Source organism: Drosophila innubila (genome assembly GCF_004354385.1).
Source record: "Drosophila innubila isolate TH190305 chromosome 2R unlocalized genomic scaffold, UK_Dinn_1.0 1_C_2R, whole genome shotgun sequence".
Lineage (NCBI taxonomy): Eukaryota > Metazoa > Arthropoda > Insecta > Diptera > Drosophilidae > Drosophila > Drosophila innubila.
In genome coordinates this window covers 22,142,450-22,158,942 of record NW_022995374.1, presented here as the reverse complement: position 1 = coordinate 22,158,942, position 16,493 = coordinate 22,142,450, and the positions used below count along the sequence as shown (strand labels likewise).

The 16,493-nt window shown below is 39.6% G+C and overlaps 2 protein-coding genes across 2 annotated transcripts in view; one reads left to right on the top strand and one right to left on the bottom strand.

Annotated features, from left to right (window-relative positions):
• Positions 1-502: 502 nt before the first annotated feature.
• On the bottom strand, positions 503-2,662 carry LOC117785341. Its single transcript, XM_034623299.1, has 4 exons — positions 2,185-2,662; positions 1,739-2,131; positions 1,292-1,681; positions 503-1,230 (listed from the first exon to the last, which is right to left on the bottom strand). The coding sequence occupies exons 1-4, from the start codon at positions 2,597-2,599 to the stop codon at positions 563-565; spliced, it is 1,866 nt and encodes a 621-aa protein (XP_034479190.1). The 5' UTR covers positions 2,600-2,662; the 3' UTR covers positions 503-562.
• An 877-nt stretch (positions 2,663-3,539) lies between these two features.
• Positions 3,540-16,493, top strand: part of LOC117784444 (epidermal growth factor receptor) — a 40,818-nt gene continuing 27,864 nt past the window's right edge. Inside the window, exon 1 of the mRNA XM_034622186.1 lies at positions 3,540-4,546. Within this exon, the coding sequence (XP_034478077.1) occupies positions 4,411-4,546 (136 nt within the window). The 5' untranslated portion in view covers positions 3,540-4,410. The remainder of the gene's footprint in view (positions 4,547-16,493) is intronic.

Genomic DNA, 16,493 nt, shown 5'->3' with positions numbered 1-16,493 from the left:
AATGAAATAATATACACTAAATACACAAATACATTAAAAATACAGATAACACAGATAAATAATGACAAATTTTTGCAAATACCTTCAAATTCAATTTAATAAAAGTTTTAGAAGCTTGAACAATTTGTGAAATGTGTTTTAATCAGAGATCACAAATTATGATAATTATCATTTTTTTATTCAAAAAATCAACGACAAGGAAGAAGGATACAAAAAAAAAGAATGAATGCTTTCAATGAAATCTTTGCATTTTCGCCATGATTAAAGATAATTGGTTTTAATGGAATTACATCAACGATAATAACTACCCATACCGTAAGCCATAACTTGAAATTGATTTTCATTTTGATCAAAAAATAATAAAAATCATAAACGATGATTATCTATTTTTTTTTGTCTTACTCATCATATGATTACTGTCGGATTTTTATGAAATTACTCCAGAAGAATTTTTAAAATTCAGCAAGTAATCGTTACATTAAAAAAAAACTTTTAATGATTCCGTTCTCTGATTTTTAATGGTTATATTTGCAATATTATTTGGTATTTTTGAACCATTCAGTCACTTGGGCTGCATCATTTCCCGCATCATTTTGAATGTCGCCTCGCGCTCCTGCCGCATTATGCTGGACATTTCCCGCAGGAACTGCGCTTGCATTTCCCGCTGTTGCCTCATGAAACTCTCGTGCGAGTTGGTCAACATGGTCACCAGCTGCTTTTGGCCCTCACTGATGGTGGTCAGCACCTCGAGTGGCGTCGGATCTGCCGGCATTTCCAAGGAATCCTCACTCTCGGCTGCTGCACGAAACAAATCGCAGCTGGACTGCGAACTGGAGGCATCGCTGTCACTCTCCACGGGAGCTACAGTTTTTGGAGACATTTTAATCGCACTCGCGGCCTCTTTGGCCCCTTTGACAGCTGCGGATTTCGATGTGCGCTTCTTTTGCATGAGATCGTCGAGCATCTCATAGTGACGGGGAAGCATTCGTACATTTTTCAAGCCATCCTTCTTCACCTCATGATATCGTCGCATCATCAGTCGTAGTTTGTTCCGCAACTGATGCGGTGTCCTCTTGCACGATTGCTTGGCGAGTATGTTGGATATATAGGTGAGGATCTTAAAATTGCGCTTCTTGGAGCCGTCGAGGGCGCGAAACAGATTTTGCTCCTTGATAATGGATAGGAATGCATCCACTTCCAGATCCGTCCAGTAATACGAGTCTGCGTGGCCTTAAAATCAGAGGAATTTATGTATAAATAGGTAGAATTTCTAAATATATTGTTGACCTACGTTTGCATGGATCCGCATCGCCATCATCGGAGTACATGTAGTCGCTCTCGGAGCCGCTGCTTAGGTTCGCATCGGGATTGGATTTATTTGGCACATTCTTGTGACTTAACAGCTTGTGCATAGCTTCAAATTGCTCAAAGGATTCGCCACCATTCTTGGCCTTATTGTAAAGACGTCGGAGCTGTTGGAACTTAATGCGCAGCTTTTCGGCCGGCTTGTCAATGGATCTCTTAGCCAATTCCTTTGAAAGCAACAGGTAGATTTTGGCATTTCTCTTACGCAAGAGTGCCGACTCAAGCCCCAAGGTGGTAATCGTGTCAAGGAATATGTCCACCTCACCCTCTGTCCACTTGCAACGTCTGTTTGTGGGCAACAATGACACTAAAGCACCTGTGCAAGAGGGGCAAAGGATTAAAGTGAGCTACAAGGAAGAGGTTTAAGTGTTACCTTCTGAATCGCTGCCAGAAGCGATGCGAGCATCGCCATCCTCCTCGCCACTATCAATGGAATCACTATCACTGCTCTCGCCATGCCGAATCGAATCATTCAGCAATGCGTGCATGTCCTCAAAGTGCTCAAAGGTCTCTCCGCCGTTCTTGGCCTTGGCATATTGTCGCCTCAGCTGGTGATATTTGATGCGCAGCTGATCTGGACGCTTCACAAACTGGCGCTTGGCCATTTCCCTGGAGATGAGCTTAAAGACTTTGGCATTTCTCTTGCGCAGCAATGGAGTCTGCAGCTTATGTGTGGTTATAATGTTGAGGAACGCGTCCAGTTCTCCCTCCGCCCATTTGCAACGCTGCTGCAACTTTCCGGAGCGATTTGTTTCATCATCGTTGGCTAAAATAAACAATTGACAGTTGCTACTCTTGAAATATATGTATATTACTTACGCTCCAACTGCAGTGTGTGTGCATACTTTTGCTCTTCAGTGTCCTCTTCAAATTCCTTTGACGGTTCCGTTTCCTGCATGTCCTCTTCCGATTCGACTTGCTTATAATTATTTCCTCCAGCCAACTCATTTCGAAACAAGTCATTCAACATATTATAATACTGGCATGAAACATTCCGATAGCGGGCGGTAAAATAATCAGCTCTTAATTTCTTATATCTTTCGCGCAATTCTGGAATGTCGCGTTCTTTGCTATTAACGTCGTCCCTCAGACTCTCGGACATTTCGGCTGCCACATGTTGCCAATCCACTTTGCCGATTGTTCGGCTTTCATTCCTGTCCTTCAATGACTTTAGTATGGAAATCAGCGCCACTGTTTCATCCACGTCCCAACCGTCGACTTCAAATGTGCTCATGTTTTGCAATTTGTATTTGTTTATATTTTGTCGTTAGCGCTATTGCAAAAAAAAGCAAACCGCTTAGTTCTAGAGTAGAGTTGTCAAATCGTTCTAGCTAAGTTCAATTGAACTAATCACTAAGGTGAGCGACTGAACTAAATCCCTGATTGTTGGTTCATTCACTTGGGTGAGTAGTTCCAGCGAACTTACGTGTAGCCGGAACGATTCGGTCACTGTTGCCAGCCTTGCTATTTTATAGCTAGCTCTGGCTATTTGCAAAGTTCGATGTTAGAATAATTTGAAAAGTGCTTTTAGCCGAAAATCTGGTTATTTTAATTATATATTCAGCTATGTTTTTCTGTTAGTATTTTTTCTAAAACCTCGCAAAAGTGCACGAATAAACAAAATTAGATGCTTTTCAACCAGAAATAGCTATTTTTTTTATCCTCTAAGGTTGGCAGCACTATGTGATGGTATATTTCTGTTAAACTAAGTTAAATGTTAATGTTAAATAGCTTTTAACCGTTTCGCAATCTAAAAAGGCGAGCAATTTAAATTTTTGTTTAGCAAAATATGGCAAATGGAAAATTTAATAAACATTTTCATTCGAAATAAGATAAAATAAAGGCGACCTATTGTATTAAAGCTGGGAGTTCGTTGTGCCTCAGCTGGAGAAATTCTATAACAAAGTTTAATTTAGGTGAATTAAAAATTTTGGCAAAATTCTAAAGAAAATGTATGCGAAAATGTTTAAAATTTTAGCTTTTAATTTTAGAAGTTTCAGACTTAAGCCCATTTTGGAAATTAGTCAAATTTTAAAATAGGCTTAAATCAATGTAAAACAAGTTGGCAGCACATTACATTTGAAAATCAGCTGTGCCTTAGCTATTTTTTAACGCAATATCAGCTATTTTTCGGTTGCTTTCCAGCCAGAAACAGCTAATTTTTCCTCAGCGCTTATTTATTGGCGATTGTTTAGCACAGTCGCATCGTCGCATCGTCGGTTACGGTTCGGAATTTTGTTTGGTGTTCGTTACCAACAGCAAGTTTTTCAATTTGAAGCTGTACGATAATATAGCAATTTCAAAGTTTTGTGTTATACGAAAGAAGAGCAATACGAAATTCAGTGGTATTATTTCGCGTGCGTAGTTAACTATCATTACGACAAAAAACAACGATTAAAGGGGCTTTTTATGTTTGTTGGCCCATTCAAAAAAAGTTCCCCTCCCGCCAACTGATCGTTGACCGTTTTAATCGTAAGCCGTCTCGTTGTTGGCCCCGTTAACGCGAAGTTCAACGCGATCGGCGCTTTTTTGTTGTTATTGCCATTGTATATTGTATATTGTATTACTTATTATATTATTCCGTGAATTGGCCGCGACGCTTATTTATTTTTGTTATTTCGCGGTTCTGTTGCGCAAAATCACAGTCGAAACAGCTTTTCTGCTTAAATAAATAATTTGCAATACAATCAATCTGAATTCTCGGATTTCGAGTTACAAACAGCTCGGCCAAAAGCTCGAGCTAACGAGAGGAGATGGGGCTGGGCCGTTAAAGTCGGTTACGCTTCAATAGACCATATTGTTCGGGGAGTTCATCATCGCGTCAACTTGAAAAAAAAATTATTCCCAATCAAAGAAAAATAAACAAAAATCGTTTGCATGTGCGGATTGTGACAACAATCGAATCGAAGTAAAATCCATCACATTTTTATGCTTATGCCATTTATGAAACAAGAATAATAATCAAACGCGTGTTGGATACGTTCTCGTTCCCGGCTTGGGGAATAGCAGGCAGCATCAGGATCCGACATCATCATCACCATCATCATGTCTATATCGGACAATATGTTGCGAAAATGCTATGGAGCTGTTATACTGCTGATCTGCATCTCCAGCAGCTGCCAATTGGTCGATGGCACCGCAACGGCAAATGCTGGCTATGTTGATCATGGCGATACGAAAGGTAAGCACAATTTCACAATATCAACAAAATAAAATGTCACAATTCTACAATACATCATCACGTAGTACGAGTAGCTGAGAATGCTTGACTGCCAGATACTCTGTAATAAAAATATTATAATACAAAAAAAAAAGATTATCCATAACTCAAGTATCATAATTATTGGATATGATTTTTTTTGCAATGTTTATTTTTCCTTAAGAAGAAATTTACCAAATTTGCTTAAGCCAACGCTTTATTTCGTAAAAATGGAGTTACAATATCATAACGATCAGCAAGAGTATATTTTTAGTATTAAATTTCATTATTATTTTTTATGAAATTGGAATAAATGCAGAGTTCATCTGAGAGTTTATTCTGTAAAGAGTTTAAATTTGTAAACATTTTTATATACCCTGTATCAACTATCATAATTCTAATTCCAGAATTTCTTTAAAAAGAAACTTACCAAATTTGACAAGAGAAATGCTTATAATCGTAATCAGTGAGTTCATATAGGGTATCAGGCTACAGGGCAACAGATAATAATAATGCCAACTGAGATTACAGTCGACAGGCACCCAAGACTGACAGACAGATGGACCGAGAAGACCGACAGCATTTCGTTTGATAAAAGAGATTCAATTCATTGGATTGGATTGGAGGAGGAAGTAGTCTCATATATACTCATATACTTACTATGGATCTGTACATCTGTTCATCTGGCCCTTTTGTGAACAGGTTTCCAACAGCGACAGATTTCCCATGGTTCGCAAACAAGGAGCAAGAACAGTTTCTACCTGTTGTTGTTTGGCTTTACTTTTACCTTTACCTGTCTCTCAGTCTCTCTGTGTCTCTGTGTGATTGTACGTGTATCTGTGACCAGGTAGCTGGCCCATTAAGCATCTTGCCATGTCTTTGCTGCTCTGTTGTTCTCTGTAAATATATGAATGAAGTACAGATACGTCTACAGATTGTTTTCGCTTCCTCCACTCTCCTTTTCTCAGCTCGTTAACAAGACCAGAGAGCAGAGAGCGGAGAGCAGGACAACAACATTTTGGCTCAAATCGGCAACAGCTATTCAAATTTTCTATGCTACGCAAAGGGCAAATCCAACAAAGTAGACTACTGCCCCATGCTCCCCTTCATTTCCCTCTATTTTCCTACCTCCCCTCTCTTAACACCTTCAAGTGTGCAAAAATGAGCCAAAAAACCAGTTTTTGGCTCTGGCTCTTTGCTTACTTGTGCTGTTTTTTAATGTCTTTCTTGCAAAAAAAATTACAAAAAAAAAAAAACAAAACCCACATGCATCGTCTGTCTCCATCTCACTCTTGCTCTCCCTCTCTCTGTCGCTCTCCCTCTCTCTTTCTTGGTCTGCGCCTGCGCCAACGACGACCAACCGTTTGTTGGTATCGTATCTGTTTTGTTATTTTTTCTCTGTTTTGTTCAGACTTCCTACCACCTGCCCCCCTGTTGAACGGCTGCTTGCCTCGTCTCTTGCCTCTTGTCTCTTGCCGCTCGCTCTTTGTCTTTGCCAACTTTATACGCATCTGAACCGTGAGATTTTATTTCATGCAAAAAAGTAGAAGTACTTGGACTCTGCTTGTTGTTGTCATTGTTGTTGTTGTTGTCGTTGTTGTTGCTGCTGGTAACTTGCAGGTGTTTTGCACACACATTGCACATACAACAACAGGGAAACCAGCTTGTAAATGATAAGTTTCGCTTCTTGCTGTGATATGGCCAAAACAAAATTTAAATGCTTTTGGCAATTTAAATGTGGCATCGATCTCTAAACTACTTACATAAATTCCTTGACAATTGTACAGAGTATGTTAAGTGCTTGTCCTCCATGGTCACTTTTTTTCCTTATTTTTCCAAGTGTAACATGTCAAAATCTGTTGTTCTTTTAGTGATTAAATACATACTTTGTTTTGTGAAATTGGCATTAAAAAAATATACATTCTAGAATTTGAGAATCTCCATGGTCACTTAATTTCCAATCACATTTTTTGTTTGTATAAAAAATGTGGGTAACTGGCAGAAGGAGGCGTGGCAGACGCTTTAAAGTATACATTTTTTTAAATTCAAATTTATATTTAATTAAAAACTTTCTAATTATTAAACATAAGATTGAATTTCAATTATATATTTGTTTATTCATTGAGATTTTTATGTTGCTTATGAGTAAAAGTTATATCAAATTTGTATCTCTCTGAAGTTGAACCTTTGTTTATACATATATTGAATCTTTATTTATTTATTTATATATTTTGAGTTTAGAGTTTGCGTTAGCGAAGTTCATTGTTAAAATAAATCCCTTCGATTTGTAATACTCGAGTGTCACGCAAACTTATTGTAAATTAGTAACTTGAAGACCCCATAATCACATTGCTTATGTCGTAAGTAAGTTCTATATAGTAATCTTGCTTATTTCAAGCTGATAATCCTATAGAGTCTGACCGATCAAACGTGCTTCTGTTGGTGAAATGCATGTAAAGCACCTTGATCTCAAGAGTCAATGTTCATCGATCCGTGATCGAATGAAATTGCAACTAGGCGTGACATCAGCAGAGTACCTAGAATGAATCAACCTTATAGATACGACGAGTACTATAAAGAATATCCATTAATAAACAAGCCAGCAGGCAAGTAAACTTTAAATGAGTCTCTTATCACGCGCATTGATAAGAAGCCAAAACAAGTATAACACACACTCACACACACACAGAGAGAGAAACACTAACCACTTTTATGATAATTACAAATGCACTGTACAACAAATTTTGATAGCGCGATTAGCAAGAAATTGCTAAAAATGAAATTGAAGACTCAAAAAAAAATAATGATAGAGACCAGCTGACGCATACGAAAAAAAAGATATACAATACATAAAAATAATAAAAACATTAGCTGAACTGCCGTTAAGTGGTGAGCGAGCACTTCCAGTGAAAAGTGCTCGAGACAGGGCCAAAAAGGAAGAGCGGCTAAGTGGCCAGCAAGGATCAAATCACGCGACATTCGATGGGACTTTCCAGCAAACGCTTGAATGACTCGACGTCTGTCTGTTGTCGAGTGGCAGGTAAGGATGTGGACAAGGATGTGACGCCCACGTTAGACACTCTTCGAGGAGGACGTAGGACGGCGGACTCAGGTTCGAGACTGCTTTCCTTTAAAAACAATACAAAAGTATCAAATTTCATAAGGATATTCATTTTACATTCACATCGGATGCACACACACACACACACACAAAAAGTTCCCATGTGGAAAAAAATGATTGAATAAAACAAAAAAAAAAAAAAAGACATAAGAAAAAATATGGGAAAAACACTTGAGAAAAGTGCATGCATGTCTCTAATTATTGAAGAGGGCGCTCGCCCACTTAAGAGCATTTCTTCTTCTTCTCCAACTTCTTGTACATCTTAAGAGACTGTGTCTGGTATCGGTATCTTTTCATATGCATAACATAGAAGGTTGTTACATTATCATCTTTTGCCCAGGGTCGAAATCTGTTATATTCTCTGTATCTGTATTGTTTCTCGCAGAGATCGCAGATTCTGTTTTCTCACGTATGTATGTAAGTATGCAAAGCAAAGTTTTTCAGATGTTTTCGGCCTGTTGTAATCATAAATAATAATCAATTTCCTGTTTCATATAACACAAAAATGTTTCCCATCGCTCCTCACTTATCCAGTGCCATATGCGAGTGCAAGTTTTCCTTTTCGTTTTCGTTGTTGTTTTTCGGTGAGAAAAGCGAAACGATATGAAAACTGACAGCACAAAGACATGAAAATTACAGGGGGGAATGGATGCTCATTGATAATTTGAAGGGGCTGTATTTTGTTTAAAATTTGTAAAACGTTGCTTATTGTTGCTTGTTTATTGTTATTTTGTATCGCTTAACATTTGCGCACATTTGGCTGCTTCATTTGCATTTTGTATTTGTTGTTGCTGCTGCTGTGTGTTTACAGTTTAAGAGCAACTGACGGCTGTGCTGAGCACCAATCAGAAACGACTCTCGTGCTCTCTCGTTCCCAATTGATTGCCATGCAGCTGAAGCTGAGCGAGGTTAAACGTTGGCCCAATCAACGTGCCCCCATTTGTTGTATGCCCCCATGACGCATGCGTTCTTCGCATTTCACACATCTTATTTAGTACTTGCGTTTTCTTCTCTGGCGTTTTTACTTGCGTTCTTGAGTTCTTTGTCGGGGCTGCAGTTTGTTTGGTTTATGACTTGGCCAAATAATAATAATAATGCGTCGCCAGCAGCGTGCAGCTGTCGCCTGGCAATCTCAACGAGTTGTCTCCCCTCTCTTTCTCCTTCTCCCTCTACCCACAATTCGCTACAGTCCTCTTCAACATTAAACCGTCTGTCGCCACATTGCGAGCAACGATCAGGCGAAGATAAACACATTGTAATTAGTGAAAGGCTCAGGGCCCCTTGCAATATTATATCCCCAGCATCATCATCAACATTATGCTGCGGGGGCGGAGGTTACCCCTCTCTCCCTCTCTCCGGCGCGTCGGTTGCTCACAGTCTGCCATATGTCATTTGCTGTGTAAGCTGAGCCTGCAGAGCGCATCGGATTACCAACAAAGCTTACTACTGAAACTCATCAATTTTAAACCATGTTACAAATCTTCCAGCTTTCGTTAATTTGGGGACCCTTCCACTTTATTGCAACTTAAATGCTTTTTTTTCATAAATGTGCTATAAAATTATTAAATACACAAATTGTTAGCTTTTTTTTAGTCGCCTACACACTTATCTGAATCGGTTCTCTTAGCACTGTTAACGACATAACTTAACAGGCTGTTAAAGCTGCAGTTAATGACTCTGTTAAGCTCTCTTGCGCTCTGTTTTAAGATTCGGCAAATGTGAATGTGATTTTAATTTGCATTAAATGTCGTGAGCCTTTTATTGTTGTTGCTGTTGTGCCAAGCCGGACGAACGAGCTGAAAAGAAAGGTTTCTGTTCTTTTGCTGCTGCTGTTGCGTCTCTTCTGTTGGCCGGAAAACGCTTAGGCACATAATAAGGCTGTCGACAGTCGACTGGCGGCTAAAGGTCAACGGCGTCTGGCAATGATCTTGCATAATTACAAAGCGACGCGTCCGATGGACAACTCGCACTGACACTGGCAAAGAAAACGAAAAGAAAAGATAAAGATCAAGTCACAGCAAAAAGGTTTAGCCCCCCAACAACAATGGACAATCGTTCGCATTCAGCCCTGGAAGCTCAGCAGTGTGTGTATGTTTGATGTTTGTTTAACCCTATGATGAGTGCGGGTCATATCGAGCAATGGCTGAGCAATAACATCAGCGACAGCAACAACAATGTGAATCATTGACAGTTTTTATAAAGCGCCGCGTGCATCACTCAACGCTCAAGAAGTTGCCGCTCTCATAAATACACACATACACATGCACATATGTATAAATTTGAGCAGACCGCACCCCACTTTGCCAGTATTGTATTGTAGCTTTCAAAATCATTTCAAATTCAATACGAAAAGTCAAACGATGACGAAAGTTGTGTAAGATCTGTTGAGAGAAAATTGGAATGTGGCGAGTCAAAGGCAAAGGCAAAGCGTTTGCGTTAATTAAAAACAATTAAGGCATCAGGAGAGGGAACAGCAACAGCAGCATCAGCACCAGGCGCAGTCAAGGCGGCATTCAGCACCAAACAGTTGGAGTGTCTCTCACGCACAGCCGAAAGGTTTTGACTTCGGCTCTGTCAAATGTGGGTCGTGTGAAGCGAGAGAGAGAAAGAGAGAAATAAGTTGTTGTAGTTAGTAGAAATATATGAGCTGTAGGGCTTAAAATTGTATAATATTAATTGCGGTTAATTGGGATTAACAGCTGCGCCAAAATGCCGATGCGCTCAGCTGCAAATTAATGTAGGGGAGAGAGAGAGTGCTTTTGGCACTTGCAGTGAAAGAGCGGCAGCAGCAGAAAAGGAGCTGCCAAGAGCAGCAGAGAAGAAGAAGCACACAGCATATGCAGAGCAGCATAAGCAGCGCAGTTTGAAGCAGTAAGAGCAGCAGAAAAGGAGCTGTAGAGCAGCATCAGAGAACAAGATTCAAAGCAGCTTATGTAGAGCAGTTTAAAGCAGCACAGTTTTAAGGGACAGAAGCAGCGCAGTTGTAAGTAGCAGAAGCAGCGCAGTTGTTTCCAGCAGTAACAAGAGCAGAGAGAGGAAGCAGAAATTGGCTGTAAAGAGCAAGCGAAGCAGCTCGAAAGCTGGTACTAAAAAAGATTTATGGCTGTTGTTGTTGTTATTGTTCTTGTTGCTTCTGCTTCTGCTGTTGTTCGATGACAGGTTCGCCTGCTTGTGCTGCTGCCTCTTGTCGTTGTTGTTGCTGTGTGTTTTTTGTTTTACTCCCTACGCTTTCTTCCTTATAGCGCTTGCGCAGCCGGTTCGATTTCCTGTTATTCTTTGCCAACTTTCTGCTGGCCTGCTCCCAAAGTGTTAACGAAACTTTTAGAATTGCCGCCTTGACGACAAAATAGTCAAAGCTCTGCAGAGATGTGGCTAGTAATAGCTATTGGCCAAACCCAGCAGAGGCCGCCCCATCCGGTGGCCATCATCCGGTCCGGTGTTGGTAACTGGTTCTGCTGCAGGATTGCCAGCGAAGCGGTAATTAAGCTGAAAATCAAATCGTTATGGTCCGAGGCATGAAGGGGAAGGGAGGGAGGGGTAGGCAATACAATTTTCCTGCCTGGAATTTCCGTTGCAAGTGACGCGAGTTAATTACACCTGATGATGGAATATGGCGACAGGCGCGGATCGCACTTGTTTACCTGTAACTGCCGCACAGACAGATTGCTTACATAGATTACGCACACACACAGACACACATATATAGTAATTGTTATAGTTGTATGATGTGCGTGCAACGACGTTGCAACAGAATCGGAATCATGCAGCGGAAGTAATTTGAGGTTAGATCTGTGATCTTTGATCTGCGTGATGCTGCAGAGGTTAATAGGCGCAGCTACACAAGGGTTAATAGCTAATAGCTAGCAAGTGTTAAAAGGCGAGCGGTTCTTCTCTTCTTCTTCTACAGTCATTCCCAGAAGTCATTAGTTAACTATCACACACACACACACACATATACACACATAAACTCACTTATGACTTTCCCAAATGCAGTTGTACTTAAGTTAAAGTCGGACTTTTGGATCAGCTGCACCCATAAAGCCAATGTTGAAACAACGTTAAAGCGTACGAACTGCGCATACGTAAGTCACCAAACAGGCAACGCGCATTAGCTCCATGACAACAACAACAACAACAACAACAACAGTCAGAACAACAACAACATCAACAATAGGCTGACAGCCACAATTCAAATTGTATACAAATGTGTTTTCAATTTCAAAAAGCCGCTGTTGAGATCGCTACACTGTGATAAATAGTCCAGCATATTCATACATACATATTCACGTATTCATATACATTCATACGTGTATTCATTGGGTTTTGTGGCTTCTACGTTTAAGCCCACAAGTTGTTGTTGAAATATGTTTAGTCTTGTGGTTTCAACACTTTATCTATCTCTATTAATCTATCTCCTTTTAATCGTTGCAGCGGGAAATTCATTCACAGTTTCAATTCTTAACAAAAGGAAACGAATCTTGAATGAAGTTTCTATATTTCAATAATATAATTTATGTGTGTATTCGTTCACAACAAACTGAGAAACTTACCATTGACAAATTATAAAAATTGGAAACCAGTTTTATGAATTTCCGTCAATTTCATTGGGATGTTTCCCACACTTATAGCAAAACTTAATTAGAATAATCGGAAACTACACAATCAATAAACTGCACTCAAGATATATTTTATTTAGTTCACACTTCTCCAGACTCAATATCAAATCAAAAATACTCAAAGTTATCAGAATCAGAGACACACAAAATAGCAACAATTGTCGTAATGTCACAATTATTTTACATTCAACATGAACCAAATAACAAAAAAAAAGCCAACAGCATTTCAGGGAGTGTCCCACGAGACGGCGCTGCTCCAATGAAAATTCTATACACACACACACACACACACACATACACACAACGATCAGACGCTTGAATGCCATCCAATATTTTACTCAATAAAAATACAATTGAGGAATTGCCATGGTGATCACGTAGCAGTAACAACAGCAACGACAGCAACAACAACAACAACAACTACGGCAACAAGAAGAACTGAGCGCCCAATTGGCATTGAGTTGCATACAACATTTTCTTGGGAAGAGACGCAACGCATTTTTGATGCTTTCTGCAGCAGATTTCCAATGGGGTCGCCAGTTGTTGCCATGTTGCTGTTGTTACATGTTGCTGTTGCTGTCATTGAGCTTGTTACAATGTTAGCTTTGTGCTGTACTAGCAGCAACTGTTCAGCTAAAGTCAATCGCCCCTAGACACGCCCCCTCCATCTGTAGCTCTCCCCTGTGTGATGATCAGCTTAGGCGACCTTTGTGTTGACTTGTGCTGATTGCAGCGTTAAAATCACCACGAAAGCAGACAACAACAGCGACAACTAAAGCGACAACAATACCATGTACAACGTGTACACATGTAGGCACATATCATCCATAACCCAAAAAAAACCAAAAGAAACGAATAAACCAAGCAAAGAAAAGGCGAGCAGCAGCTTTAGAAGCACCTATAAACAATATTGTTAGGCTCAGCACGTTTGGAGGGAGCCGAAGAATACGAAATCAAAAAAAAAAAATATATATATATCAAAAAAATCCAGTAAATAACCAAAAATTAATATTTATGCTGGAATAAGCAAAAGTAATCAAAGTACTCGCATTGTAAAAGTCGTCGAACCATTATGAGCTTAATACCCAGACACACATTCAGTTTCACATTATGCTCATATGCTAAAAGCAATATATATGAAAAAGACATATAAAAAAACTTAAAATCCAATATGAAACTGATTGCCAAACTAAGCACAAAAGGGCCAGGCGCAGATTGTGGCTCATTGAATTTTGATGAACACCCGCCGTGCCAGAAAGCGGGCTGAGAAAAACCTCCGAAACCTCTATGGAGCGCTCTTTTTGAAGAACCGGTATCTGGTGCGAGTTTATGGAATCTGGAGCCCAGCTTGGCTACAGCTTCAGCTTCAACTTTGGCGTTTTCTGTTTGCTCCGGAAGTAATTAATGCCTGTCTTTTTTTTTTGTTTTTCGTGTGCCTGTTGTTGCCCAGCCCGCTAAAAAACATAAAACAGAATCTATGCATTAGAGTCGAGTGCTCCAAAGTTAAAGTTGAATTTTTGTTCAAACAATATTTCATTGTTAGCAACTTTCACCAAGAGCAACAGCAACAGCAACTCTAACTTCATTCCCATCTTGGCCATTCGATTGACCGAATTGCGAGAGCTGCAAAACGTTTGTCAACGCCACAGAAAATGATGTGCAGTTTCCAATGCGGGCGGCCAGCCATAAAGCAAGCTCAAATATGGCAATTGCAACTGCAACTGCAACCATGCAACACGGACAACACGGACAAGAGAGGTAACCCATCCACATCAAGTTGTGCCCCAAAATGGTCAATGCGACATAATTGATCAATTGGCAGCGCTCTGCGCATCCTATCAGCCTGTTTGTGGCCATAGTTGGTCAACTGCCTGGCTATCCATTATGGGCAAGACAAGTAGCGAATGACGAGTGACGAGTAACGAGTTGTAGCTTGTGGCTGATGAGTTGTGTGTGTTGGCTATCGCGCTACCCTTCGACTTTGTCAGCGTTTTAATTAAGCCAAGCTGATAGCTAGCAGCTACCATAACTGGAGCCTGTCCAAGAAAAGGCTGCTTTATACCCATACTCAGCACTTATGTGTGCCACCAACTGTTAGTTGTTCAGTCCTGTTAGCTGTAGCCTTTCTGTACAGTGCGAGCAAAAGTTTTGTTATTTAGGGACAGATCTTTATTACAACATGCAACAAGCGGGCTAAAGAGAAGTGACTGGGATCTGATGAGTGAGGAGTAACGAGTGACGAGTAGCTAGAAGTATGCGACGAGTAACAAATGGGTTGTAACGAGTGTCGAATAGATGGATAGTCAGTAGAAATTATAGAACAGCTGAAAAAGAGAGAATACATACAAGTAGCGAGTGACGAGAAACCATTAAACGAAATAAATGTGATGAGTAACTAATGAAAAAGGACGACTACCTAGATAGCGAATAAAATCTGAACACCTGCGAATAAATATACGCAGTAGCGTGTAACGGAGAGCAGTTTTACAAGTAACGAGTGACGAGTAGATAGATAGCCAGTAGAAATTGAAGAACATCTAGTAAAAGAGAGAATGCTTGTAACTGTCGAGTTACGAGTAACTATAGGACACATTGAATGCTAGGAGTACCGAATAAAAGAAGAAGACTAACAACAAAGCGAATAAAATCTGAACAGCTGCGAGTAAATTTACAAACTAGCGAGTAACGAAGCTCATTTTTACAAGTGACGAGTACAAATCAAACAATTTGAGTGGAACAAAACGAGTGAAAAGTAACCAACGAGCTGGATTCTCGATTTCTTCTTGGTCTTAATTAAACCCAAGCTGTAGCTGGTTTCTTCTCATAAGTTGCAGCCCGACAATAGACTCCTCTATAACCGCATCCAACTATAAACTGTGCCACGAGCTGCGCTTTGCCTCACTTCCAGTCGCAGTTAACGATACGCCCTGAAAGTTTTGATTAATTTCTGTAGCAGCCTTTCTGTTGGGTCAATGCGCGCCTCATCAGTCGTCAGTCGCCAGTTTTTCTCTATCTCTCTGTCTCTGTCTCTGTTTGTCTCAACTTGCTCTGTTCAGTGGTCATTGTAATGGACAGACCCTATCCATAGCTCGCATATTGGGGCGAGCTCATCTCTTGTCCGCTTCATATACAGATAATAATAATAATAATAATAATAATCATTTTTAGTTTTTGTTTTTGTTTTTTTGGTTTCATTAATTGCCAACGTTTCATATTTTATTTCAGCCTTATTTTTCTGCTCTTTTTTGTGTGTTGTTTTTAATTTGTTTTTCAATTATTTTTGTGGCTGCTTTTTTCATTGGAATCGGGCACGCTTGTTGTCGCCATGTTTTTTAGCTGAATTACGAGTACACTGTCGCTGTCTCCATCGCTGTCTCCGGCTTCGTCTTTGGGGCTGAACACGAGTCGAGCTAAAGCCAAGTTTCTACTGCCTCATCAATTTTAGTATTTTATTGAGTGTTTTTGTGTACATTCTTTTTTAAGAGCGATAACTTTTGACACGACCGTGTTTTATGCTCTGTCCGCAGCTGAAACGTCAACAAGACTTGAGCATTTGATAACAGCAGCCAATCGATGCGTGCTTATCAATTGCAACACGTCGGACTTTGTCTAGCAACGATTGCACACGAGCCTTACTTAATGATGAGGAGGGGGGGATTTCAACTTGAGTTCGATTTGTTAATTAATAATATATATTTAAAAATTCCCTGGAATTAGCGTCAGCTTGTCTGTCATTTAACAGGAATTTATGTCTAATTTATAATTTTATAATTAACACACTTCAATTTATACTTGTTTTAAAATGCTAATGGTTGCATTAACATTTTTCTGAGAATTTTTAAGTGCAAAAATTCATCTGAAAATTAATATGAAGTGCCCCCTCGAGAAGAAGATTAGAAAATAAACCTGGTAATATAATGTTTTCAATGGAAAAAAGTTATTAATACTTATATCCTTAACAATGAATTGTTTTTGGATAATTTAAAAAGTACAGGGTATCTCCTGGTCAATCAATCTCTCTCTCTCTCTCTATCTTTCTCTGTACTTATTAGTTTTCAAAACAACAATTAGCTATAAAGTGTTCTATACAATAAGGAAAACTGAGATTTTATAGACATTCTGTCATTTAAAATGTTATTTATAAACTCTTGAAACCACTCTCGCATACTGCTTTATAGATGTAATACCTTAG

What these genes read in the sequence shown, in the direction of transcription:
- LOC117785341 (XM_034623299.1), bottom strand. Translation starts at nt 2,599, where the DNA reads ATGAGCACATTTGAAGTCGACGGTTGGGACGTGGATGAAACAGTGGCG. An exon ending in ACACACACTGCAGTTGGAGC is followed by an intron (nt 2,132 to 2,184) that starts GTAAGTAATATA and finishes TGTTTATTTTAG; the next exon opens with CCAACGATGATGAAACAAAT. An exon ending in TTCTGGCAGCGATTCAGAAG is followed by an intron (nt 1,682 to 1,738) that starts GTAACACTTAAA and finishes CCTCTTGCACAG; the next exon opens with GTGCTTTAGTGTCATTGTTG.